At 49.5% G+C, this 27,546-nt stretch overlaps 1 protein-coding gene and 2 long non-coding RNA genes across 3 annotated transcripts in view; 1 reads left to right on the top strand and 2 right to left on the bottom strand.

Moving 5' to 3' along the window:
- Positions 1-1,752: 1,752 nt before the first annotated feature.
- Positions 1,753-27,546, bottom strand: part of LOC310753657 — a 157,259-nt gene continuing 131,465 nt past the window's right edge. The window contains exon 2 of the long non-coding RNA XR_014543430.1: positions 1,753-2,566. This is a non-coding gene — a long non-coding RNA (uncharacterized lncRNA). The remainder of the gene's footprint in view (positions 2,567-27,546) is intronic.
- Positions 2,547-4,714, top strand: LOC310753616. The gene is made up of 2 exons (XR_014543388.1): positions 2,547-3,238; positions 3,290-4,714. It is a non-coding gene; the product is annotated as an uncharacterized lncRNA (long non-coding RNA).
- On the bottom strand, positions 3,468-9,110 carry LRG1 (leucine rich alpha-2-glycoprotein 1). Its single transcript, XM_083594772.1, is given in 3 exon segments — positions 3,468-4,711; positions 8,900-9,056; positions 9,058-9,110. Coding segments are annotated over 3 exon segments (1,200 nt in total). The 5' UTR covers positions 9,096-9,110; the 3' UTR covers positions 3,468-3,706.

Genomic DNA, 27,546 nt, shown 5'->3' with positions numbered 1-27,546 from the left:
ATAGGAATTGGTTCATTTATTTTCTTCCAAAATATAGTCTGGCCCCCCACAAGCTCTGAGGGACAGTGGACCGGCCCCCTGCTATTTGCTGACCCCTGACCTATCCCATATGGAGACAGTCCCAGTGTCCTCTGTTGGCTGAGAGCCAACAGAGCATTTCTAGCTGAAAGCTGGTGCTCCAATGACAGAGAAAGTCAAAGAGAGGGGGTGCTTCATGCCCTGTCCCTTTTGTTACCTGGACAGGTAAGGTCACGCCCATCTCTGGTCACCTGCAAAAGGAAGTACCGTAAGACTCACTTTTTCCCTCCTAAAAAGTAAGGGGAAATGTGTGTGCGTCTTATGGAGCGAATGCAGGCTGCACAGCTATCCCAGAAGCCAGAACAGCAAGAGGGGTTGCTGCTTTCACTGCGCAGTTCTGTTTTCCTCCTCCAAAAACTAGGTGCGTCTTGTGGTCTGGTGTGTCTTATAGAGCAAAAAATACGGTATGTCCCAGCCAGGAGGAAACAGGAAGTTCTTGACTGGCTGGACCAAACACTCCCCTGCATGTCCACTCTAGGAAAACAAGGAATGTCGTACTTGACTGCTACTTGTGTATCACATCCCACACTCTCTACATAACAAGGCAGCTTGAGACGACCTTGCAGTGTTTCAAGCCACAGATGTGCATATAAGCATAAGAATTCCACCCAATTTTGCCCTTGGCCCCACCCCGACACTTGCATCCGGCCCCCAGAAGGTTCATCGCAAGCGAATGCGGCCCTCGGGCTGAAGAGGATTCCTCGCCCAGGTCTGATTCTTAATTTTATTCTTTCCTGTGTGCGCAAACAGCTTTGTTTATTCTTATTTAAGGAAGGGGGGGCCCAAAGACGAGACCGACAAAGGACAAAGCACCCAGCCTCCTTTGGGTTGGCGAATACGCTTTGGCGCTTGGGTTTTATTGCACAGCTAAATCACAGCAAATTGCCCAGCGCCTTTAAGCAATTGGGTTTAATTTAAAACTTCCACGGGAGCGCAACTCTGCAATAAATTTCCGGGCGAGAGATATTCGTGGATAAGATGGCGCATTTTCTTCCCAATTAACAGCATTCCTTTCTTTCCCTTTTTCTTTTTTAATGGGGAGGGGGAACAAGGAGAGGAAAAGAAAAGGAGGGGAAACCACACTAACCGAAGAGGCAAATAAATATATCATTACTCTTGCTCCCTCTAATTGCAAACCTAGCTGCTGACTGCCAAAAGGATGTTGGAAAGCTGGTTGCATGTACAGTGGTACCTTGGGTTACATACGCTTCAGGTTACAGACTCCGCTAACCCAGAAATAGTACCTCGGGTTACGAACTTTGCTTCAGGATGAGAACAGAAATCGTGCTCTGGCGGCGGGAGGCCCCATTAGCTAAAGTGGTGCTTCAGGTTAAGAACAGTTTCAGGTTAAGAACTGACCTCCGGAACGAATTAAGTACTTAACCCGAGGTACCACTGTATTTGGGAAGGCCATGCAATGGCTAATTGTGTGAATGTTCTCTAATTTTCAAACACGGTGCTGCCTCGAGTCTCAGTAGATAGAGGGAGGTGCAATGGCAGATTTGGAGATGTCAAATTTTGATGGCGCCCTGTGTGATGTTAAAATGTGGCACTCCCTGCTGTTGTAAACAAAAATTGCCCTTTTCCCTTTATGGGGTATCCAAGAGCCCATATAGAGTCCTTACGTAGGTTCCCTATTGGTAGGAGAAAGTAACAGAGGCCAACCAGAGAATATTGAGAAGCAAAGCAGCTAGTAAGCCTGATCTTTATTGAACTGTTGCAACAGGGTGCTCCCCCCACATGCAGGAGAAGGAGGAGGACCCAGAACAATGGCACGCAAGGCCTTATAAAGACTTTTGAAATTGCCACCCTGTAGATCAAGACCACCCCCAGATACATCATACCTACATCACAGAAAAGGCGGTCTAAAACAGAAATTTGAATGTTGTTTTTCTCCTGTCGTTGTTTATCTCCTGTCTGGCAGGTTACTTGATTGGATTGCCTGGGGAGCCTGGCCAGTCTTTTGTAGTGATAAATACTTAGTTCCTGGGCCAGGTCACAGGCTCACACCCTATTCATATCTTAAATGTGCCCTTGAGACAGGATTTGTGAGGAAAGAGACAATGGGGAGGTTTCCCACTTTGACCTTGCAGAGAAAACATTTGCTCAGTTTAGGAATCAAAATGGTTCCAGGTCGGTCTTCCTGGGCTGATCTATGTACGTGCTTGGTTGGTACGCTTACGAACATTACCATATATCTAAGACCTCAAAATTCCTCTCACACTCCGGTACACATCATCATTACGACGCCACCTGGGTAGGGCCAGATTTAGATTTTATGAGGCCCTAAGCGCGGGTGGCGCTGTGGGTTAAACCACAGAGCCTAGGACTTGCTGATCAGAAGGTCAGCGGTTCAAATCCCCGCGACGGGGTGAGCTCCCATTGCTCGGTCCCTGCTCCTGCCAACCTAGCAGTTCAAAAGCACGTCAAAGTGCAAGTAGATAAATAGGTACCGCTCCGGCGGAAAGGTAAACAGCGTTTCCGTGCACTGCTCTGGTTCGCCAGAAGTGGCTTAGTCATGCTGGCCACATGACCCGGAAGCTGTACGCCGGCTCCCTCGGCCAATAAAGCGAGATGAGCGCCGCAACCCCAGAGTCGGTCACGACTGGACCTAATGGTCAGGGGTCCCTTTACTTTTTAAGCTACTGAAGGTAATGGGGCCCTTTATATGCCCAGCTGTCCTTTGTCAACAACAAATTGCCGCTGTGGCTTCCAAAAAACGTTCAGAAACCAGAGCATTTACTTCCTGGTTTTCGGCGTTGGGAGAGCCGAAACTTTCCAAAACGGAGGCATTTGGGAGCTGAGGTTTGACTGTACTGCTTTAAATGCGGAGGGTGGATGAGGGCATTGGCAGCAATTTGGGGAGAGGAACCGTAGCAAAGCTCTGCGGCAGAACTCCAGCGTTGCCAGTGCAAGGTCTTGAGTTCAGTTTCTGGCATCTCTCAGTTTAAAAAGATCAGAGAGCACAGCAGATGGCGGGGGAATAGACCCTTCTCTCTGCCTGAGTAGATAGCTGAATCATGGGACAAATAATCTACTGTATTTTTCGCTCTATAAGACGCACCAGACCACAAGACGCACCTAGTTTTTGGAGGAGGGAAACAAGAAAAAAAATATTCTGAATCTCAGAAGCCAGAACAGCAAGAGGGATCGCTGCGCAGTGAAAGCAGCAATCCCTCTTGCTGTTCTGGCTTCTGGGATAGCTGCGCAGCCTGCATTCGCGCCATAAGACGCACACACATTTCCCCTTACTTTTTAGGAGGGAAAAAGTGAGTCTTATAGAGCAAAAAATACGGTAATACATGGGTAGGCAAACTAAGGCCCAGTGGCCGGATCTGGGCCCAATCGCCTTCTAAATCCGGCCAGTGGACAGTCCGGGAATCAGCGTGTTTTTCTATAAGTAGAATGTGTGCTTTTATTTAAAATGCATCTTTGGGTTATTTGTGGGGCATAGGAATTCATATACCCCCCCAATATAGTCCGGCCCCCCACAAGGTCTGAGGGACAGTGGACCGGCCCCCTGCTGCAAAAGTTTGCTGACCCCTGATCTAATACATGATTTTGGAGTTTCATTGCAACATTCTCCTTAGGGACAGGGCTGGGCAAACCCTGGTTATGTACTGAGGATTCAGCAAACACCAAATTCAGCCTCTTTGAGCGACATCACCACCCGGCCTTTGAGGCTCTCGGGGGAGGCACAAACCACTTCTTCCCTGGAGTACAGGATGGCAGAATGACGCGTCACCCAGTCCACAAAGGTGCTCATGAGGCAATCACATGCCCATGGGTTTCTGGCGAGGTCAAGGCTGAGGTTTGTGAGCTGGCCTGAGAACCCGGGGTCCCAGGAAGCGATCTGGTTGTCGGAGATGAACAGGGTATCCAGATTCCTCAGAGGCTCGAAGATTCCTGGTGGGAGACGGGTTAAGTTGTTGTTTTGGAGGAAGAGGAACCCCAGGCGTGGGACCTCCTGGAAGGTCTTGTCGGCGATGGAGTGGAGATGGTTGCCTCCTAGGTCTAACCTCTCCAGAAGAGGCATCCCCTCCAGGATCTGCGGAGAGAGCTGGTGGAGGAAGTTGGAGGAGAGGTCCAGAGCTGTCAAATTCTCCAGCTTGCTGAAGCAGTAGGGGGGAACGTCCTTCAGCTGGTTGTTGGAGAGATCCAGGGTCTCCAGCCGCCTTAACGGGTGGAACCACTGTGGCCGCAACTTGGTCAACTGGTTCATCTTGAGAAACAGGTGATTCAATGAGCTGGCGTTCTCAAATATTGACGGAGGCAGATCTTCCAGGAGATTGCTTGTGAGATCCAAGGTGTGCAATTCTGGGAGGTCACGGAAGAGGCCGCCGGGAAGGTCCTCCAGTCTGTTGTTAGATAGGTGAAGTTCCTGAAGCTTGGGCAACCCCAGCAGCGCATCCTCACCGATGCTGGAGATGTTTGTGAACTCGACGGAGATCAGGGTCGTCTGCTCAGGGAAGCCAGCTGGGAAATGGCTAAGGGACGGGGAGGTGCAGGAGAACTCGGTGATATTGCTTGGGGTGGTCACAGGGGGGCACTGGAGAGCCTGGAGGCGGCAGCAGTGAAGGGATAACACAACGCAAACAATACAGATCAGGACTGAGGAATCCATCCTGCGACTCTGTATGGATGGAGAGAGAGAGTGAGTTTAGTTGCATCCCTGAAAATTTGCCTTGGCTGCAAGTAAGTTGAGAGCTACACACCAAGACAAGTATAGTGGTACCTTGGTTCTCAAACTTAATCCGTTCCAGACTTTTAAGGCGCGCTTTTCCATAGAAAATAATGCAAAACGGATTAATCCGTTCCAGACTTTTAAAAACAACCCCTAATTGAACATGGGTTTTTCTATCTAGCGAAACCACCGATCCATAAAATGAAAGCAATAAACAATGTACTGCGGTCACACAATCCATCAATCAGTAGCTGAACTGGGTTTCACACAGTAACAAAAACAACAAAAATACAAAATAAATAGCAAAAACAGACAGATCTCAGTGTAACACTCAAAACGGAGCACGTTCGGCTTTCGGAAAAAAGTTCACACACTTACTTCCAGGTTTGCAGTCTTTGAGTTCCAAGTTGTTTGAGTACCAAGGCGTTTGAGAACCAAGGTAGCACTGTATCATAAGGGGGAGTGTGAGATGTGGAGCTTATGCAGGTGTGATTTTTGCATTTTTGTATGTTTGCTTTGCGGTTGTTGTTCAGTTTTAAATCAATTATTTGTATTCTATGCGTTGTGACCAGTTGTGACGGCTTATAGCTTTTAGCAATAAATATTCCATTCATTCATTTAAAGGTCCATTAGGTCCAGTCGTGACTGGCTCTGGGGTTGCGGCGCTCATCTCGCTTTACTGGCCGAGGGAGCCGGCGTACAGCTTCAGAGTCATGTGGCCAGCAGGACTAAGCTGCTTCTGGCGAACCAGAGCAGCGCACGGAAACGCCGTTTACCTTCCCGCCAGAGCGGTACCTATTTATCTACTTGCACTTTGAGGTGCTTTCGAACTGCTAGGTTGGCAGGAGCAGGGACCGAGCGATGGGAGCTCACCCTGTCACGGGGATTCAAACCGCCGACCTTCTGATCAGCAAGCCCTAGGCTATGTGGTTTAACCCACAGCGCCACCCGCGTCCCTGTGACTGCTTATAGCTTTTAGCAATAAAGATTCCATTCATTCATTTGCATCCCTGTAAATACCTGCATGGTCTCCTGCCCAGCTTGAGAAAGCAAAACTTATCATTGGGGCAGAGCTAGCTCCTGGTAAAGTGGATGAGACTCTTAATCTCAGGCTCATAGAATCATAGAATCATAGAATCATAGAGTTGGAAGAGACCACAAGGGCCATCGAGTCCAACCCCCTGCCAAGCAGGAAACACCATCAGAGCACTCCTGACATATGGTTGTCAAGCCTCTGCTTAAAGACCTCCAAAGAAGGAGACTCCACCACACTCCTTGGCAGCAAATTCCACTGTCAAACAGCTCTTACTCGTGGGTTTGAGCCCTGTGTTGGGCAAAAGATTCCTGCATTGCAGAAGGTTGGACCCCGACGGTTCCGCCCATCTCTGCAATTCTAGGATGATAAACATATCAAGACAGACAGCAACATCCACATTATGGGTAGGCAAACTTAAGGCCCAGGGGCCAGATCCGGCCCAATTGCCTTCCAAATCCAGCCCGCGGACAATCTGGGAATCAGCGTGTTTTTACATGAGTAGAATGTGTCCTTTTATTTAAAATGCATCTCTGGGTTATTTGTGGGGCATAGGAATCCGTTCATTTTGTTCCCCTTTCAAAATATAGTCCGGCCCCCCACAAGGTCTGAGGGACAGTGGACCGGCCCCCTGCTGAAAAAGTTTGCTGACCCCTGTCCACATTGTACATTTAAAACACATGGCTCCCCCCCAAAAAAGGACTGTTTGGGTGTCATTTGTTAAGGGTGCTGGGAATTGTAGTTCTTCAAGGGGTAAGCTACAGTTCCCAGGATATATCCCGTGATATTTGCATTGGCCACAAGTCACGGCGATCGTAGTAGTAGTGACCACAGAATACTGGATTGTGGGTGCGGGAACAGAATGTGGCACAGGGTGTGTGTGAGGATGGAATGGAGCTCTCTAGAGAAGGGAATGGCTGGCTGGCTGGCAAATGAACTTCTTCCCTCTTCTTCTTTCTAAAAAAGGCCCTTCCTCCTTCTCCGCCGCTGCTCCCTCCCACTTGTGCAATTCTGCAACGTTCTGTGGCCAGGCGATTGCAAATTCTCCGGCTCGGAGGACTTGTGCCAGCTGAGTGCTTTTGCATCATATCTCTAGTTTTCTCTTAATTTATTCTGTCTTTGTTGACCAGAGGCGAGTGGGCGGGGATGGCAGGAGCTTGTACGGAGGGCCAATAACCTTTGGAAACCTTGTCCGCCAATTTCTATTGATTGGCTCAGGGGTAGATCGCATGCCTTGCATGAATCCTAGAATCCTAGAACGGCAGAGTTGGAAGGGGTCCCTCAGTGGTCATCTAGTCCAGCCCCCAGCAATGCAGGAAGAAGGTTGCAGGTTCAATCCCAGGCAGGGCTGGGGAAATAGGAGAGTCTGTCAGGGTAGACAATACTGGGGTAGAGAGACCCAATGGTTGACTCAGTAGAAGATCTCAGTATTCAGGATTAGGACTCAGCTCAGTGGTACCTCGGGTTAAGAACTTAATTCGTTCTGGAGGTTCGTTCTTAACCTGAAACCGTTCTTAACCTGAGGTACCACTTTAGCTAATGGGGCCTCCTGCCGCCGCCACGCGATTTCTGTCCTCATCCTGAAGCAAAGTTCTTAACCCGAGGTACTATTTCTGGGTTAGTGGAGTCTGTAACGTGAAGCTGCTGTAACCCAAGGTAAGGTAAAAGTAAAGGGACCCCTGACTATTAGGTCCAGTCGTGGCCGACTCTGGGGTTGCAGCGCTCATCTCGCTTTATTGGCCGAGGGAGCCGGCGTACAGCTTCCGGGTCATGTGGCCAGCATGACAAAGCTGCTTCTGGCGAACCAGCGGAGTGCACGGAAACGCCGTTTACCTTCCCGCCAGAGTGGTACCTATTTATCTACTTGCACTTTGATGTGCTTTCGAACTGCTAGGTTGGCAGGAGCAGGAACCGAGCAACGGGAACTCACCCCATTGCGGGGATTTGAACCACCAACCTTCTGATTGGCAAGCCCTAGGCTCTGTGGTTTAACCCACAGCGCCACCCGCGTGCCTGTAACCCGAGGTACCACTGTATTAAAAGAATGTCTGCAGTTGTGCTCGATCTGGGAGGCATGATGAGTGGGACTGGCTGAAGGAACCTCACACGTACAGTCTGAGCAGTGGTTCCTAAGCTTAGGTCTCCAGTCCAATTAGGTCTCTGTTGGACTACAATGCCCATCATCCCTGACCTGCTAGCTAGGGATGATGGGAGTTGTAGTCTAAAAACATCTGGGGGGACCCAAGTTTGGGAAACTCTGGCCCAGGGGGTTCAGTCCTACTACAACTACAACATGCCCCACTGCAATCTAAAACATCCGGTGTGCACCAGGTTGGGAAAGACACTCGTACACCCGCACCTTGGAGAACCTTAAAAACCAGAAACTTGGGAAAACAACATGAAGTACAGTGGTACCTTGGGTTACAGACGCTTCAGGTTACAGACGCTTCAGGTTACAGACTCCGCTAACCCAGAAATAGTACCTCGGGTTAAGAACTTTGCTTCAGGATGAGAACAGAAATTGCGCGGCGGCAGCAGCGGGAGGCCCCATTAGCTAAAGTGGTACCTCAGGTTAAGAACAGTTTCAGGTTAAGAACGGACCTCTGGAACGAATTAAGTTCTTAACCCGAGGTACCACTGTACTGCATTTTGCAGCCGAGGAAAGGCAGAATATCTCAAGACCCTTCAAATCTATTGCACATACAGTGGTACCTCAGGTTAAGTACTTAATTCGTTCCGGAGGTCCGTTCTTAACCTGAAACTGTTCTTAACCTGAAGCACCACTTTAGCTAATGGGGCCTCCTGCTGCCACTACGCCGCCAGAGCATGATTTCTGTTCTCATCCTGAAGCAAAGTTCTTAACCCGAGGTACTATTTCTGGGCTAGCGGAGTCTGTAACCTGAAGCATATGTAACCTGAAGTGTATGTAACCTGAGGCACCACTGTAGTTGTCGTTCCTCCCTCTTCCCACATTCGCAGCTTCGCTTTGACACGGCTCTCCCCTTTCTGAACGCTCCACAATTCAGATTATCGGAAGCTAAGATGATCCTGGGGACTTTGCTTCAGGATGAAGGACAGGGAAAGAAAGCTTGAGGGACGCTTACCTGCAGCTCAGTCGCTTTTGCCCACAAACTATCCCTTCCACAGTGGATCTGTTCGACTTTTGCCTTATCGTGGGAGCAAGGGATTGGCGCAAGGGGGTCTCCGGTCCGTGAAAGGTTCTCCACCTCTGGGAAGTTGAAGAGGAAGGGAGGGAACAAGAAATGCCACCCAACGGCTGTGTGGTTTTGGTTGCATCATCTGGTTGGGAAAGACTATGTTGAAATCTAAAAGGCACAGAGCTAAAACGTGACCCAAAAGTGGACACAGAAACTTCGTAATGACCTGAAACCTGTGGCTATGGAGAAAAGAGGAAACCGTAGGAAAGAGGCCCAAACCCTCGTACAACAAAAAATAATATTTAGAATATGGTGGACGCCATTACGTTTGTTTTTTTTAAAGGTAAAGGTAAAGGGACTCCGGACCATTAGGTCCAGTTGCAGATGACTCTGGGGTTGCGGCGCTAATCTTGTTTTATTGGCTGAGGGAGCCGACGTACAGCTTCCGGGTCATGTGGCCAGCATGACTAAGCCGCTTCTGGCGAACCAGAGCAGCGCACGGAAACGCCGTTTACCTTCCTGCCAGAGCGGTACCTATTTATCTACTTGCACTTTGACGTGCTTTCGAACTGCTAGGTTGGCAGGAGCAGGGACCGAGCAACGGGAGCTCACCCCGTCATTGCGGGGATTCGAACCGCCGGCCTTCTGATCCGCAAGCCCAAGAGGCTCAGTGGTTTAACCCACAGCGCCACCCGCTTCCCTACCCCTGCCTTAATCATAGAAGCAAAAAATTGCAGAGTTGGAAGAGACCAAGAGGGTTGCTTAGTTCACCCCGCTGCCAGGTTTCTGCATTCAGCGGAGATTTTGGGCTAAGGGACCCCCAAGCTCTGAAATCCCACCATCTTGTGTCCACAATTTCCTCCAACCCTTCGTTTCAAGCTGCTTGCTGGTACGACGAAAGCCCACCCTCTCCCTTCTGCCGCTGCCTGCTCAGGGCTGTGCCTTCGTCCCTCCGGCGAGTTTATTCTAGCTGAGATCAGAATCTGTTTGCCTCTGATGGATGCAGCGGCTGGGCCAACTTTGGGCAGCTGCATGGACTGAATGGGCCCTTTTGTCTTTTGTCTGCACATGGCTTGTTAACCCACTCGCTTCCAGAATCTGCTGTCACACAGGGGAATAGGGCCAGGATTGAGGCAAGGGGAGTCGGCTGGGCTCCTTACCAGAATCTGACGCCCAGCAGCCACACCTGAGTGGAAAAGGGTGGGTGTATGTGTGAACAGGTGAGCACTGAAGCAGCCCCCTCCAGTCCAGGGACTTTGTCTCACACCAAGATACGTCAACATAATAATAATAATAATAATAATAATAATAATAATAATAATTTATTTGTACCCTGTCCATCTGGCTGGGTTTCCCTAGCCGCTCTGGGTGGCTTCCACAAAGACCAAAAATACACTAAGATGTCACACATTAAAAACTTCCCTGAACAGGGCTGTCTTCTGAATGTCAGGTAGTTGTTTATCTCTGACATCTGATGGGAGGGTGTTCCACAGGGCGGGTGCCACTACCGAGAAGGCCCTCTGCCTGGTTCCCTGTAGCTTTGCTTCTCGCAATGAGGGAACCGCCAGAAGGACCTCGGCGCTGGACCTCAGCATCCGGGCAGAACGATGGGGGTGGAGACGCTCCTTCAAGTATACTGGACAGAGGCCGTTGAGGGCTTTCAAGGTCAGCACCAACACTTTGAATTGTGCTCAGAAATGTACTGGGAGCTAATGCAGGTCTTTCAAGACTGGTGTTATGTGGTCTCGGCGGCTGCTCCCAGTCACTAGTCTAGCTGCCGCATTCTGGATTAGTTGTAGTTTCTGGGTCACCTTCAAAGGTAGCCCCACGTAGAGCGCATTGCAGTAGTCCAAGCGGGAGATAACCAGAGCATGCACCACTCTGGCGAGGCAGTCCGCGGGCAGGTAGGGTCTCAGCCTGCGTACCAGGTGGAGCTGGTAGACAGCTGCCCTGGACACAGAATTGACCTGCGCTTCCATGGACAGCTGTGAATCCAAAGTGACTCCCAGGCTGCTCACCTGGTCCTTCAGGGGCACAGTTGCCCCATTCAGGACCAGGGAGTCCTCCACACCCGCCTGCCCCCTGTCCCCCAAAAACAGTACTTCTGTCTTGTCAGGATTCAACCTCAATCCATTAGTCCCCATCCATGAAGATGAAGGGATGTCATAGTGACGCTCTATTCTGCCTTGGTCAGACCACACCTGGAGTCTTGCGTCCAATTCTGGGCAGCACAATTTAAGAAAGATGTTGACAAGCTGGAAGGTGTGCAGAGGAGGGTGACTGAGATGATCAAGGGTCTGGAAACCAGATCATATGAGGAACGGTTGAAGGAGCTGGGTACGTTTAGCCTGGAAAAAAAGGAGACTGAGAGGAGATATGAGAGCCATCTTCAAATATCTTAAGGGCTGTTCTTTTGCCTTGGTCAAACCACAGCCAATGGCTGTGGACCTTTTAAGATCTGAAGCCTACATGTGCCTTGGTTTTTGTTGGCCTCATTTTTCCTTTTATCGAGTTACTGATTTATAGTCCTGCCTCAGGCCTCAGTCCAGTTCTGGGCACCTCAGTTTAAGGAGGATATTGAGAAGTTGGAAGGTGGGCAGAGGAGAGCAGCCCAGATGGTGATGGGTCTGGAAACCAAGCCATATGAGGAACGGTTGAAGGATCTGGGTATGTTTAGCCTGGGAAAGAGGAGACTGAGAGGAGAGAGCCATCTTCAAATATCTGAAGGGCTGTCACACGCAGGAGGGAGCACGCTTGTTTCCTCCTGCTCTGGATGGCAGGATTCGAACCCATGGCTTCAAATGGCAAGGAAGGAGATTCTGACTCAACATCAGGAAGAACTTTCTGACATTTAGAGCTGTCCGGCCGTGGAACGGTCTCCCTCAGAATGCGGCAGACTCTCCTTGCTTGGAGGTTTTTAAGCAGAGGTTGGACGGCCATCTGTCATGGATGCTTTAGCTGAGATTCCTTCCAACTCTATGATTCTATGCCCCAATAGGACCCCCCACCCAGCAGGACCCGAGTGCGAAAGCAGCACTCTCCACCCTCGATTAGGGATTAGGGATTCTGTCTGCTTTGCCTTCTTCCCTCAGTTAACCATTTCCCCAGCCTGAAGTTCATTCCAACGCATTTCCTCACCGGTTTGCAAATATTTATTCAAAGCCCTCGTGAAAACCCTCTGGCGAATTTTTCTCCAATCCACACACGTTGGATGCAATTTGGCCTAAAACAGCCATTGCTGCAAAGCGGTTTTCCCTAGTACAGTGGTACCTCGGGTTACATGCACGCTTCAGGTTACAGACTCCGCTAACCCAGAAATAGTGCTTCAGGTTAAGAACTTTGCTTCAGGATGAGAACAGAAATGTTGCTCTGGCGGTGCAGCAGCAGCAGGAGGCCCCATGAGCTAAAGTGGTGCTTCAGGTTAAGAACAGTTTCAGGTTAAGGACGGACCTCCGGAATGAATTAAGTACTTAACCCGAGGTACCACTGTATGATGCATTTCTGCACTTTGTCTCTTAAGCTTAAGCCAAGAAAGAACATTCTCTATAAGACTGAATATCAATATACATATCAAGACTTTGAGATTACACCACTGAAGAAGCCGGGAAAACTATCTTGGGAGTGTGCTACATGCAAACCCCAGTTAAAGGACCCAATTGGGGGCGAACAGCGGCCTCTTGATTATTTGGACTGCCAGGGTGAAACTGGTGCAAAACACCGGCACCCTGTCGCCTACAACTTCATCGTCTACAACTTTATTAACATCTATCTACAATTCTACTGGGACGTGGGTGGCGCTGTGGGTTAAACCACACAGCCTAGGACTTGCTGATCAGAAGGTTGGCGGTTCGAATCCCCTCAACGGGGTGAGCTCCCGTTGCTCGGTCCCTGCTCCTGCCAACCTAGCAGTTCGAAAGCGTGTCAAAATGCAAGTAGATAAGCGGGAAGGGAAACGGCGTTTCCGTGCGCTGCTCTGGTTCGCCAGAAGCGGCTTAGTCCTGCTGGCCACATGACCCGAAAGCTGTACGCCGGCTCCCTTGGCCTGTAAAGCGAGATGAGCGCCGCAACCCCAGAGTCGGTCACGACTGGACCTAATGGTCAGGGGTCCCTTTACCTTACAATTCTACTAGCATCTCTCGGTATTGTGAATATCACCGAACTTACCTTTTGTTGGTATCTTCATGAACTTACCTAAAAGACTGAGTTAAGCATTTGAAAAATCTATTGAAACCAGACATTATAAGTTCATTTTAGGCTGGGTAGTTCGCAAGTCTTTGTGGCTCTGTTTAACGTTTTGTATTTTTCTCAGAAGGTTGATAAAGTATGTATAATTATTGTTCTGTGTATATTAATCGCCAATGTGAGTCACACTAAAACTGCTGAAGTCGGCTACCATCCTGCAAGTTTGAACGGTGAGTTTTTGACCCCTGCGGGTTTTGCCTGACATTGTTTGGCTGTGTTCATTGTATAAACTGCCTTGTGAGTCAGGGATGGGGGAACGCCCAGGGGGCACCCCAAATCCTGCTGCAGTGAAAGAGCTACCATCATCCCTCATGGCCGGGGCTGACTTTGTTTCATCGGACGCTGCCACCCTTTGTCCTTTCTTAAAGGTAAAGGGACCCCTGACCATTAGGTCCAGTCGTGGCCGACTCTGGGGTTGCGGCGCTCATCTCGCTTTATTGGCCGAGGGAGCCGGCATACAGCTTCCGGGTCATGTGGCCAGCAGGACTAAGCCGCTTCTGGCGAACCAGAGCAGCGCACGGAAACACCGTTTACCTTCCCACCAGAGCGGTACCTATTTATCTATAGTGGTACCTCAGGTTAAGTACTTAATTCGTTCCGGAGGTCTGTACTTAACCTGAAACTGTTCTTAACCTGAAGCACCACTTTAGCTAATGGGGTCTCCCACTGCTGCTGCGCCGCTGGAGCACAATTTCTGTTCTCATCCTGAAGCAAAGTTCTTAACCTGAAGCACTATGTCTGGGTTAGCAGAGTCTGTAACCTGAAGCGTATGTAACCCAAGGTACCACTGTACTTGTACTTTGACATGCTTTCGAACTGCTAGGTTGGCAGGAGCAGGGACCGAGCAACGGGACCTCACCCCGTCGTGGGGATTCAAACCGCCGACCTTCTGATCGGCAAGTCCTAGGCTCTGTGGTTTAACCCACAGCGCCATCCGTGTCCCTTGTCCTTTCTTAGCTGCACCTAACTGCACTCTGATCGGATAATTCTGGGGGCAAGATTGGGAGGAGAGAAAAGATTAGACATTTTCCTTTTCTATGTATGCCACTACATATTTATTTATGTATGCCACTACTGCGGCCCGTGTTTTGTTAGCCCCCAGACGGAAAATGAGCAAAGTCCCAACTAAAGAAGAATGGAAACTTAAACTGATGGAATATGAGCAGCTTTGCAAAACCTAACATATAGAATAAGAAAACATGAAGTACGTATGTTTGGAGAAGATTGGAAAATGTTTATTGGATATATGGTGGGAAACTGTGTACAGCTGAAAATGCTGGCAGCATTAAGATAAATTCAACAGTGTAAATAAGTTTTGATGTGTGTAATAATGGAACACAATGGTTTAGTTCATGTAAAACATGCAGGGATTTGTTTTATGCAAAACAAACCATGGAAAGAGAAGAAGGGAAGTCACTGATATTTTAAGGTTGTCGGTGGTGTGGGTGGTGCTGTGGGTTAAACCACAGAGCCTAGGGCTTGCCGATCAGAAGGTTGGCGGTTCGAATCCCCGCGATGGGGTGAGCTCCCGTTGCTCGGTCCCTGCTCCTGCCAACCTAGCAGTTCGAAAGCACATCAAAGTGCAAGTAGATAAATAGGTACCACTCCAGCGGGAAGGTAAATGGCGTTTCTGTGTATTGCTCTGGTTTGCCAGAAGCGGCTTAGTCATGTTGGCCACATGGCCAGTAAAGCGAGATGAGCACCGCAACCCCAGAGTTGACCACACTGGACCTAATGGTCAGGGGTTCCTTTACCTTTATCTAAATGAATATTTTAAATTGTAAAACAGGAAGTTTAATAAAAATTATAGGGGGAAAAATTAGATGTTGTCCAAACTACCTAACACACACATGTCCCTGTGGAGATGACAGTACCGAATCGGTGGCGCATGCCCTTCTGGCTTGCACTCTTTATAAAGACTTGAGGAATGAGATTATCACCCCTTTTTTATTGTCCATTCCGGGTCGCCCAACCACTGCCCCAGTGTCCTTTCTCTTGGCAGATCAAGATGAGCAGGTGACAGCAAAGGTTTCAAGGTCTTTTGCTGGGGCAATCAGAATAAGATCCACTGTTTGACTATTGATTCAAAATCCTAAAATGTATTTTATACAATTGACTTTTTATTTCTATTCTTTGTGTATCGTCTTGTTGTTTTATTGCTATGGCCAATGGCTGACGCAAATAAAGATTCATTCATTCATACCTAACACATAGGGGTCCGGTCGATATCCATCCTTGGCCACAAGGTGGCCCACTTGCAGTTGTCTTCAAAACACGCTCCCTGACTCAAGTCCTACTGAATTTTGCAGTATTTCTAAGGCTGTGTTCACAAATCTATTTATTCGCTGCAGTTGCAGAACAGGCTTTGTGACCCATGTTCCCACGACGCTATGCAAAATGCAGTCTTTGTTATTAGATACTCTTGTTCTCCCTGCTTATTTAACTTATATGCAGAATTCATCATGCGAAAGGCTGGGCTGGATGAATCCCTAGCCGGAATTAAGATTGCTGGAAAAAATATCAACAACCTCAGATATGCAGATGACACAAGTTTGATGGTAGAAAGTGAGGAGGAATTGAAGAACCTCTTAATGACAGTGAAAGTGGAGAGCACAAAATATGGTCTGAAGCTCAACATAAAAAAAAACTAAGATCATGGCCTCTGGGCCCATCACCTCCTTGCAAATAGAAGGGGAAGAAATGGAGGCAGTGAGAGATTTTACTTTCTTGGGCTCCATGATCACTGCAGATGGTAACAGTAGTCACGAAATTAAAAAACACCTGCTGAAGCTGAGGCTCCAATACTTTGGCCCCCTCATGAGAAGAGAAGACTCCCTGGAAAAGACCCTGATGTTGGGAAAGATGGAGGGCACAAGGAGAAGGAGACGACAGAGGACGAGATGGTGGGACAGTGTTCTCAAAGCTACCAGCATGAGTTAGACCAAACTGCGGGAGGCAGTGGAAGACAGGAGTGCCTGGCGTGCTCTGGTCCAGGGGGTCATGAAGAGTTGGAGCCTCAGCTTCAGGATCTGCACTTCCAGAGAGCACTCAGGGCTGATTTCCTTCAGAATGGATAAGTTTGATCTTCTTGCAGTCCATGGGACTCTCAAGAGTCTCCTCCAGCACCAGAATTCAAAAGCATCCATTCTTTGGCGATCAGCCTTCTTGATGGTCCAGCTCTCACTTCCATACATCACTACTGAGAAAACCATAGCTTTAACTATACGGACCTTTGTTGGCAAGGTGATGTCTCTTGTTTTTTAAGATGCTGTCCAGGTTTGTCAATGCTTTTCTCCCAAGAAGCAGGCGTCTTTTAATTTCGTGGCTGCTGTCAGCATCTGCAGTGATCATGGAGCCCAAGAAAGTAAAATCTCTCACTGCCTCCATTTCTTCCCCTTCTGTTTGCCAGGAGGTGATGGGACCAGTGGCCACGATCTTCCTTTTTTTTTTGATGTTGAGCTTCAGACCATATTTTGCGCTCTCCTCTTTCACCCTCACGGTATGTTAAAAGTTTTGAAATTTTAAGAAAGAAATTATGAAAATATAAAAGGGAGCAGAACAAAACGTGTGTGTGTGTGTGTGTGTGTGTGTGTGTGTGTGTGTGTATAGAGCGAGAGAGAGCTTCTTAAGGGAAAAAGGACTGGCTGAATAGAGCCCAAGCCACGTGCCGCAAGAGAGTGCCAGAAGAGGAGTCCCAATAAAAGGATCCGTTTCAGGGCGCAGTGCCCGCCCCCCCCTGCAGCAATCTGGTGTGCAGGGAAACAGAGAGGGCCCTTCTCCCGGCTTCCTCCCCCCCCCCCGGCCATCGTTCCTGCATCTCCATCCCACACAGGGCCTTGATGCCTCCATCCTCCTTCTCCTGCAAGCTCCTCTATTAAGCATTTCACCGTGTTAGCGATATTGTTTTCTTCTTTACTAGCTTCCAGGGAGCAATCTAGCTGGAGATTTATAGCTCGGCTAAAATCACCTTCCATTCTTAAGTGAGCCATCCATATAGTCCGTGATCAGGGACGAACCTTCTCCCCCCCCCTTCCCTCGCCCCACACCAAACGAAACACAAATTCAATCTCGCCTGGCTATGGAGCAAATCCATTTCATGCAGACAGCTGCCTGGGCAGCAGAGAGCTTTTCCTCCTTCTCCTTCTGACCTTGATACAGAGCAATGGATGTGGGGTTTTTTTTGGGGGGGGGGGGAGACGGGTTGCTAGTGCTACGTTATGCACAGACAAACCGGCACACTTGGCAACCAGGTGCTCGGATTTCTTTAAACTGGTTTGGCAACCGGGGGTAAGGTAAAGGAACCCCTGACCATTAGGTCCAGTCATGACCGACTCTGGGGTTGCGGCGCTCATCTTGTTTTACTGGCCGAGGGAGCCGGCGTGCAGCTTCCGGGTATGTGGCCAGCAGGACTAAGCCGCTTCTGGCGAACCAGAGCAGCGCACAGAAACGCCGTTTACCTTCCCGCCGGAGCAGTACCTATTTATCTACTTGCACTTTGACGTGCTTTCGAACTGCTAGGTTGGCAGGAGCAGGGACCGAACAACGGGAGCTCACCCCGTCGCGGGGATTCAAACCGCCGACCTTCTGATGGGCAAGTCCTAGGCTCTGTGGTTTAACCACACTCCACCACACTCCTTGGCAGTAAGAGCTGTTCGGCAGTGGAATTTGCTGCCAAGGAGTGTGGTGGAGTCTCCTTCTTTGGAGGTCTTTAAGCAGAGGCTTGACAACCATATGTCAGGAGTGCTCTGATGGTGTTTCCTGCTTGGCAGGGGGTTGGACTCGATGGCCCTTGTGGTCTCTTCCAACTCTATGATTCTAGGATTCTAGGATTCTAACCCACAGCGCCACCTGTCTCCCTTTTTACAGCATAGGGAGGGGGAAAACATCAGGAAGAGGGACTGAGAAACGGGAGCTCACCCCATCGCAGGGATTTGAACCGCCAACCTTCTGATCAGCAAGCCCCTGGGCTCAGTGGTTTAACCCACAGCGCCACCCGCGTCCCAGCAACGGGGAGTGGTGCGTCTTATAGCCAGCGGATCAGACTTGGAGGCGGTGGGCAGCCTTTAGCCTAATTTCACGCAGGGAAGAAATAGAGCCAGAAATGGGAGGTGTGTTTGTGTGTGGGGAATGCCTCACCCACTTTTGGCTCCAGCCACCCCCCCCCTTGCTGGCACCTGCACCCCAACAAATTACGCTTGAAATGATGAGGCCCATTTGACCACTTTGATGAACTGCCACCAGTGCCACGAAACACCAGTTCCACATTTGTAGGAACTTGGCTTGTTTATTTAAAGTGTGGCAGCCCTGGTTACTATTAGCAATGGTTAAGACAAGGAGAATAAGGAAGATTAGTTTAAATCTAAATTAAAATAAGGGAAGATTTGCTGAGTAATCGATAAGAATTTGGAATACAGAAAAGGGAGGCATGAGGAAGTCGGGGAAGAAAGGTATAAGAAATTAGGATATGAAATGGTACATGTTTTTTGTTTTGTTTATGTCTTTGTATGTTTATGTATGTTATGTTTATATGGAAAAATTCTTGAATAAAAATATTATAAAAAATAAAATAAAGTGTGGCAGCCCATAAACTTTGGAACTCCCTGCCACTTGATATCAGCTAGGTGCCTTCACTGTACTCCTCCTGGCACCTGCTTAAGACATTTATTCATTTTTTGTTTAGGCCAGGCATCCCCAAACTGCAGCCCTCCAGATGTTTTGGCCTACAACTCCCATCATTCCTAGCTAACAGGACCAGTGGTCAGGGATGATGGGAATTGCAGTCCAAAACATCTGGAGGGCTGAAGGTTGGGGGTGCCTGGTTTAGGCAAGCCTCCCCAGCGGAGCGGGGGCACCGACTTGTTTTGTTTTTGTTCTCGCTTTTATTATGTAAGGTAAAGGTAAAGGGACCCCTGACCATTAGGTCCAGTCATGGCCGACTCTGGGCTTGCGGCGCTCATCTCGCTTTATTGGCCGAGGGAGCCAGCGTACAGCTTCCGGGTCATGTGGCCAGCAGGACTAAGCCGCTTCTGGTGAACCAGAGCAGCGCACGGAAACGCCGTTTACCTTCCCGCTGGAGTGGTACCTATTTATCTACTTGCATGCTTTCGAACTGCTAGGTTGGCAGGAGCAGGGACTGAGCAATGGGAGCTCACCCCGTCGTGGGGATTTGAACCACCGACCTTCTGATCAGCAAGCCCAAGAGGCTCAGTGGTTTAGACCACAGCTCCACCCGCATCCCTTTTTGGGCAGATGCAAGGACTCTCCCTTCTGTCCAAGGCTCCTTCTCCACCAAGCGATCTGAGGCTCCTCCATATTGTCTATCTATGCTCTTCCTCCTTCATACCTCTTTGGGTTCTGGGGGACCAGGCAGGAAGGGAGCTGCTCTCAGAAGGAGAGGGAGACCCCCTGGTTTCCTTACCAACCTGCCTCATCTCTGCCTCCTGGTTCCCCTCCTCTGCTGCCTCCGATTCTGGACTGCTCTCTGCCACAGACTCTTCTTGCTCACTAAACCCTGTTGCCCCTCTAGCTTCTGACACCTCCAAGTCTTCTCTCTCTGACCACTCACCTCCATCCCACTGCTACTCCCCTGGCTCTGAGCCATCGTCCCTTGGGGGTTCCCCACTTGATGCCCCCCACTCCACTCCTCTGCTTCCAGTCAGCCCTTGACACCTCGCTTGATGGGGCTCCTCAGTTTTGTGTGGTTGCGGTGGACGGGGGGTGGCAGCCGGACGGCTGCTGCAGACCATTTCTTAAATGCGCCAAAGCGACGACAACCCGGCGCTATCCAGTGTCTGTCCTTCTAGGCTGGCGAGAGGCGAAAACTGCAGCCTCATTGTGCCCTAATAGGCTGTAATGTTTGCAATTTAAATACGGCGTAATAGCAGCCAGACGCTCTGCGATGTTTATTGTACACAAGGCTCATCGCAACCGTGTTCGGCCTATTTATTACATCGCCTTTTAATGCCGGATTCCAAGAGACACCTGGGGACGCCGGAGACTTAATTTATTCCCGCCGTGCTGGGAGAGGGGAGGCTGACCGTCTCTCTCGGGGAGGGGGCTGCGCCAGGGGAGGTTGGGGGTCCCCATCGGTCCAATTGGCCTGCAACCCCCCCCCCTCCGCTCCAACACACACAGCTGGCTTCTAGATTATTAACAACGACTTTGAGAACAGTGGCATTATTAGGATTTATCTTTGCTTAGAATCCTGCTGGGTGGCGGCGGTTTTCCAACCAACCAATAACATCACTAATAAAAACAAAATAAATAGCTCGCTTACCGCTCTTTTTCAGCCTGCTGCGGAATCAAGGCAGTTGAAATAGCACCAGCACCACGAATGGCTTCAGCTGGAGGCCCAGATGAGCCCCTATCTGGCCCAGGAAAGCCTAACTCCTGTCATCTGGGCCCTGGCAACCTCTAGGTTAGATTAGGTAAAAGGTAAAGGGACCCCTGACCATTAGATCTAGTCATGGCCGACTCTGGAGTTGCGGCGCTCATCTCGCTTTACTGGCTGAGGGAGCCAGCGTACAGCATCCGGGTCATGTGGCCAGCAGGACTAAGCCGCTTCTGGCGAACCAGAGCAGTGCACGGAAACGCTGTTTACCTTCCCGCCAGAGCAGTACCTATTTATCTACTTGCACTTTGATGTGCTTTCGAACAGCTAGGTTGGCAGGAGCAGGGACCGAGCAATGGGAGCTCATCCCGTCGCAGGGATTCGAACCGCCAACCTTCTGATCGGCAAGTCCTAGGCTCTGTGGTTTAACCCACAGAGCCACCCGCGTCCCACCTAGGTTAGATTACTGCAGCACATTATATGTGGGGCTGCCTTTGAAGACATATTCAGTGTCAGAGGGTCCCCACCCCTGCAATACAGAGCTAAGATGGTCTTTTGCAGGAGATAGGAGCCTGTGTCCCCCCCTGCAAATGATCCCTGAGTGTTCTGACAGTAGGTGGACACAGGGCTCCCGCATTGGAGATAAAAGTTTGATATGCACAATATGCTGTGTTTGAGTGCATTGTATTTACAATGCTGTGCAGTTAAGTTTGCATTCAACAAGAGGTTTCACTTTGGCAAATGCGGCAGGAAAGGTTGGGTGTTTCCGCTACAGTCTTGAGGTCAACTAATGACTTAGTCAGATAGTTGCTTATTTCCTTGACATCTGATGGGAGGGTGTTCCACATGGTGGGCGCCACTACCAAGAAGGTCCTCTGCCTGGTTCCCTGTAACCTCACTCCTTGCAGGGAGGGAACTGCCAGAAGGCCCTCGGAGCTGGACCTCAGGATCCTCTGGATTAGTTGTAGTTTCCAGGTCACCTTCAAAGGTAGCCCCACGTAGAGCGCATTGCAGTAGTCCAAGCGGGAGATAACCAGAGCATGCACCACTCTGGCGAGACAGTCTGCAGGCAGGTAGGGTCTCATTCTGCATACCAGATGGAGCTGGTAGACAGCTGCCCTGGACACAGAACTGACCTCCACCTCCATGAACATCTGTGAGTCCAAAATGACTCCCAGGCTGCGCACCTGGTCCTTCAGGGGCACAGTTGCCCCATTCAGGACCAGGGAGTCCCCCACACCTGCCCGCCCCCTGTCCCCCCCAAAACAGTCCTTCTGTCTTGTCAGGATTCAGCCACAATCCGTTAGCCGCCATCCATCCTCCAACCGCCTCCAGGCACTCGCACTTCCGAAAACCAGCTGCTGGAAAACCACAGGAGGGCGAGAGTGTTGCTCCCTGCATCTAGCTGGCTGCTGTGAGAAGAGGAGGCTAGACTACATGGACCATTGGCTTGGTGCAGCAGGCTGCTCTCCTGCACTTATGCTCAGCTCGGCACATGAGCAATGCTTCGGAGGCAGCTGGCAAGGCCATTCCCTAATGATTCGTGTTGCAAGTTGGACTGTTGGAAGGTATGTGTTTGAAGCCAGGGAGGGGGCAGGCTGGATCCGGTCTGATGGCACCTGCAACCGCCTGCGATGCCCAAATTAGTTTGCAAGAGCATCTGTGAAGGCCTGCTCCAATCCATCCCACCGGCCCGTTTTTTAGCAACACCCTTCCCTCCCAGCACTCTGACGGAAGGAGAGAAGGACTCTCCCTTGTCCCCCATTTATCTCCCTCTCACATTGTTCTGCGAGTTGCTAATTGACAGCTGGGGGGGGGGATAAAAATAAAAATAAAACCCCACAAGATATTTTCAGCTGGTGGTTCTTTTGTGTTTTTGGAACACAAAACGGTTCTCCCCTCCGGCTTACGTGTAACTCACGCCTGCTCTATTTATTCTGCTCTCCTTAAAAAAAACCAACTATTGTAATTATTTAAATTTATCACTTCAGGTTAATCTCCTCCAAAGCCTAGTCACAGATCTTCCTACAGACTTTGCAGCAGCCGAACTAATTGGCAATTTCAAGAGGCAGAGAGGAAGGAGAAGAGCCGAACGCCCCTGGGTTAAGCTGACATTCTTGCTTTTTATTTTATTTTGTTTTGCTTTTTACGAAAGGTGACTGCAGAAGAATAAGAACCAGTGTATTATAGGGGGGTTGCCACCTTTTGGGGAGCAAGGGCGAAGCCAGCCCGGTGTTCTCTTGCACCTTTTATCTGCAGTCTTGTGCGCAGGAGCTAGTTTTTACAGCATAGGGAGGGGGAAAACATCACCTTCTCCTTTCTGCACATCAAACTGCAGCCACAACTTTGGCAAGCCCTAGACTTAAGCCTTTCCCAGTAGTGATGTGTGGAAGTGAGAGCTGGACCATAAAGAAGGCTGATCGCAGCCTGAAGTGAACGTAAGATGCGACTGTGCATCTGTGCATGCGTGGCTCGCATTTCGTCGATTCTGTGCATGCGAGTGATGTCATTTTGAGCATCTGCGCATGCGCGAGCAGCGAAACCCGGATGTAACGCGCTCTGTTACTTCCGGGTCACCGCAGAGCGCAACCCGAACATGCTTAACCTGAAGCGTATTCATCCCGAGGCATGACTGTATTTTAATATTTTGTTGGAAGCTGCCCAGAGTGGCTGGGGGGCCTGGCCAGATGGGCGGGGTATAAATATTATTATCACAACCACCACTGCTGATGTACAGGGAAAGCGTCAAGTGGGCAAGAACCTGAGAGCCCCTTGTCTTCCTGCAAATGCCTTCCACTTCTCTCATTGAGAGCCTGGTCCGAGTTTGGGGGAACAGGGCGATGTGTTATGGCAGAGACCCTCCCCTCTTTTCAGGAAGATGACAGTGGAGGCTGGATGTCAGGGAACTGTCATCGGAAGAACCGGTGGTGCAAGGGCTCCCAGAGGTTGAGAGAGACTTATCAGCGGAGGAGGGAACCAGCAGGGGGAGAGAAAGAGCTCCAAGGGAAAGCGAGTCAGAAGAATGGCTCAGAGACAATTCCAGCGAGAACAGCGAGGAGGTTTCAGGACCTCCTATAGGGACACCCACTCCTCGCCGGAAATTGTCACGTAGAGAGTCCAGAAGACGTGTTTCCGTTAAGGAGCTGTTATGCTGGAAGAAATTCCGTAAACGCCCACTGTCGGATTCTGCCAGCGACTGACGGAGCCATGCTTATGGGGCTCCGTTACAGACAGTGGTTTGTGGACTTAGCCAAACACTGAGGGACTAGGAACTTTACGCACAAGCAGCTCAACATCCCATCACACTAGCATTTGCTTAACATCAATCTACAAATGGCTGACATTGTGGGCCAAAGATTTTGGTTATAATATACAATTTGATGAGTGGATAAAATTGTGGAAAGAAGGAATGAAATTCACTGCATGCACTACAATAAAAGAAAATGTTATGAAAATGATGTATAGATGGTATGTAACACCAGTGAAACTTGGTAAGATGTATAAAATCAGTAATAAATGCTGGAAATGTCAGGAAAAAGAAGGAACATTTTATCACATGTGGTGGGAGTGTAAGAAAGTGAAAGGCTTCTGGGAAATGATTTATAATGAGATGAAGAAAATGTTGAAATATACTTTTGTTAAGAAACCAGAAGCATTTTTATTAGGAATATTAGGGAATGAAATTAAAAAGAAGGATGTGAAGTTATTTAGGTATGCAGTGACAGCAGCTAGAATTTTGATGGCCCAGAAATGGAAACAGGAAGAAATGCCGACGAGGGAAGAATGGAGAATGAAACTGATGGATTATGCAGAAATGGACAAATTAACGGGGAAAATCCGGAACCAACGCGACCAGAGATTCACTGAGGACTGGGATAAATTTACAGAGTATATCAAAAATGTATATGAGGAGCAATTAACGCTTGTTGGCTTTCAAGAAGCTCTGTGAAAATGATTGATAGAAATGTTGCTTAAAAGATATGATAAGATTAAGATTGTTAAAGCGCAATATAAATTTAAGAAATGTGAGTAATTGTGATAATATGGAAAATTGTCAGACAGGCTGAGGGAAGTCTAAAAGATGTATATGTTAGAAGTGGATGTTAAACATGGATGGAATGCATATTGGAAATTGAATAAAAATTAATTATAAAAAAAAATAAAATACAAATGGCTGACATTGAATCTGCTCCCCCGAGGGATAGCCCCACTGATCCTCTGCGACCAGTTCCAGTCAGGCTGGCAGATTGCAGTTCTGAACACCCTCCAGAAACTGGGTTTTGCCCCTCAAGCCCTTCTAAGTCTGGGCTTGGGCCAGGCAAAAGCCACGGTCAGGCAAAGAATATTAGATACCAAGTGTCAGGGAACTGACATCGGAGCCCCGAGTGGAGGTAGGGCTCTCCGATGATGCAGGAGAAGGGACCAGCAGGGAGAGGGAGAATACTTCCATTGGGGAAGGAAATCGGCGTGACACCAGGAAAGAAGGGGAGGAGGGAAGGTCTTCGGAGAGAGGGCTCCAAGACCCTTCCACAGGGTCCAGCGGGGAGAGCCCAGGACCTCCGCTGGCTACGCCCACTCTGTGCAGGAGACTTCCGCGCAGGGAGGCTAGGAGGAGACTTGGCGTCAAACAGCTTTTATGTTGGAAGAAGTTTAGGGAACGCCCACTGACGGATTCTGCCAGTGACTGAGACAGTCGCCTTGTAAGGGCTGTCAAATCGGGGAAAGGTTTAGCTACCCCAACAGCTGGGAGCAGTTTGGAATTTACGCACAAGCAACCCCAATTCCCATTACACCAAGAGACAACAGGACTGCGCAAGGTGCCCCGACTATAAAATTGGAGAAATCAAGAGATATATAGCCGCACCGGCAGCATATCTCTTCTTTCTCATATCTAGAAATGCAAGAAGGCCTTTACACTCGCCAGAAGCATGGCTCTTCCCTCGCCGGTCCTGGATGGAGCCTTTAGAAAAGTCCCCTATGCCCAGAGACTTTGCACCTGTCCACTGGGAGAGATAGGAAGCCCAGAACACTTGTTCTTTAAAAGATGAAGAGGCACGTAGTAAGTTCATTGATCCCCTACTGGTGAGGCTCGCCGACCTCCCACAAAAGCAAAAAATTGGCCTTTTGCTGTTAGGCAAAGATCAGAAGATCTGGATGGTCGCCAGATTCTGTGTACAAATTTAGTGCTTGGTACGCTTATCTGCCCCCCTCCCACTTTGATTCTCGGGCACCTTATTTGTCTACCTTAACCATTCCAAAACTTAGACGGGCCTTTACACTGGCCAGACTAAATGTGTTACCATCAGCTGTTCTTGAAGGTAGATATCAAAAAATTTCATTCGAGAACCAGCTCTGCCCCTGTGGAGCTGGTTACGTGGAGACTGTGTCACACGTTCTCTTGTCCTGCTCCCTGTATAAAGATCTCAGGGACGAGACCATCACGCCGCTACTATCTGCCATCCCGGGCCACTCTTGTGAAGCCAAGTTGTTCTCACTCCTAGCCGACCAGAGCAGCTCGACAACAGAGAAGGTTGCCAGGTTTGTCGAGAGAGCAAAGAGACTGAGAGCTGCTGTCTGAATGACATCAGTGCCGTCACCTGGATTCCTCGCCTAGGATCTTATTATTATTACCATTACCTCTGCCAAGTTTTAAGTACTGAGATTATTTTATGATAACTATTTCCGTAATGTATTTTTGTTTCTGTCTGTCCTTCGATGCAATGGCCTGTTGGCTATGCAAATAAAGTCTATTCTATTCTGTGTACAAATCTGTAGGCGCAGACCATCGCCCAACTCAAAATAGTCCGGCATGAAAATCCCCAAACTCGGTTCCATAGGTGACTCTGAGTCAACTCGCTGAAAAAAAAAACCCGAAACAGGGCGATGTGTTATGGCAGAGATGCTCCCCTCTTTTCAGGAAGAGGCGCCTGGCCTGGCTCCGGGTTTTGCATCCTCCTTGCGCAGGGAAACTCATTCCCGAGCTGCCCACCCACCTGCCAGAGGCCGGCTGCGACACAGAAAAGAACGAGGCGAGGGCAGCTTGGCCCTGACACGGTCAATTTCCTTCCCATTAGATTCAATCAGCTTTATTGGCACCACGCGCACAGCAGAGCTATGCCAAGGCGAGGCGGAGGTGAGATCCAAAGCCAGGCCTCGTTTCTGTGACAGCCAGATTCTGGGCCACCCGTGTCTCTTCCCGCACTAGCTGTCAGACAGCTCTCCAAAACTAATGGCGGCAATCTGTTTCCTCCCAGAGACCCACACGAAGCCCGTTGCAAGCAATGCCTACTGCTCAGTTCCTATTGAATCTCAGGGGGGCTCAGTTGCTTCTGTTAATGGAGAAATCCGAGGGCTCCCTTGGACAAAAAACAAGGACACCAGCCAGGAATACCAGAGCAAAACAGCAGCCAGTAGGCTTGGTCTTTATTGAAGACTGTTGCAACAGGACTCCCACCTGCCACAAGGTGGAACAAGATGGAAGCCCCGAACAAAAGAGCCCCCAAACTTTTATTAGCTGCTAATCCCCATGGGACGCGGGTGGCACTGTGGGTTAAACCACAGAGCCTAGGACTTGCCAATCAGAAGGTCGGCGGTTCAAATCCCCGCGACAATGGGGTGAGCTCCCGTTGCTTGGTCCCTGCTCCTGCCAAAGTAGCAGTTTGAAAGCACGTCAAAGTGCAAGTAGATCAATAGGTACCGCTCTGGCGGGAAGGTAAACGGCATTTCCGTGCGCTGCTCTGGTTCGCCAGAAGCGGCTTAGTCATGCTGGCCACATGACCCGGAAGCTGTACGCCGCCTCCCTCGGCCAGTAAAGCGAAATGAGCGCCGCAACTCCAGAGTCTGCCATGACTGGACCTAATGGTCAGGGGTCCCTTTACCTGAACTCCCCATGTTACACCTCCCCAACTACATCACTAATACATCATGGCTACATCATGAAAAGGGAGGTCTGGTGGCAGTAATCTGAGCATCCTGGACCCTGCCCCATGGTTCCCCTAGCCCTACACCAAACACCCATCAA

The sequence above is a fragment of the Podarcis filfolensis genome, assembly GCF_964270895.1.
Source record: "Podarcis filfolensis genome assembly, chromosome: 18".
NCBI lineage: Eukaryota > Metazoa > Chordata > Lepidosauria > Squamata > Lacertidae > Podarcis > Podarcis filfolensis.
The sequence above is the reverse complement of the archived record's forward strand: the minus strand, read 5'-3'. Positions and strand labels throughout refer to the sequence as shown.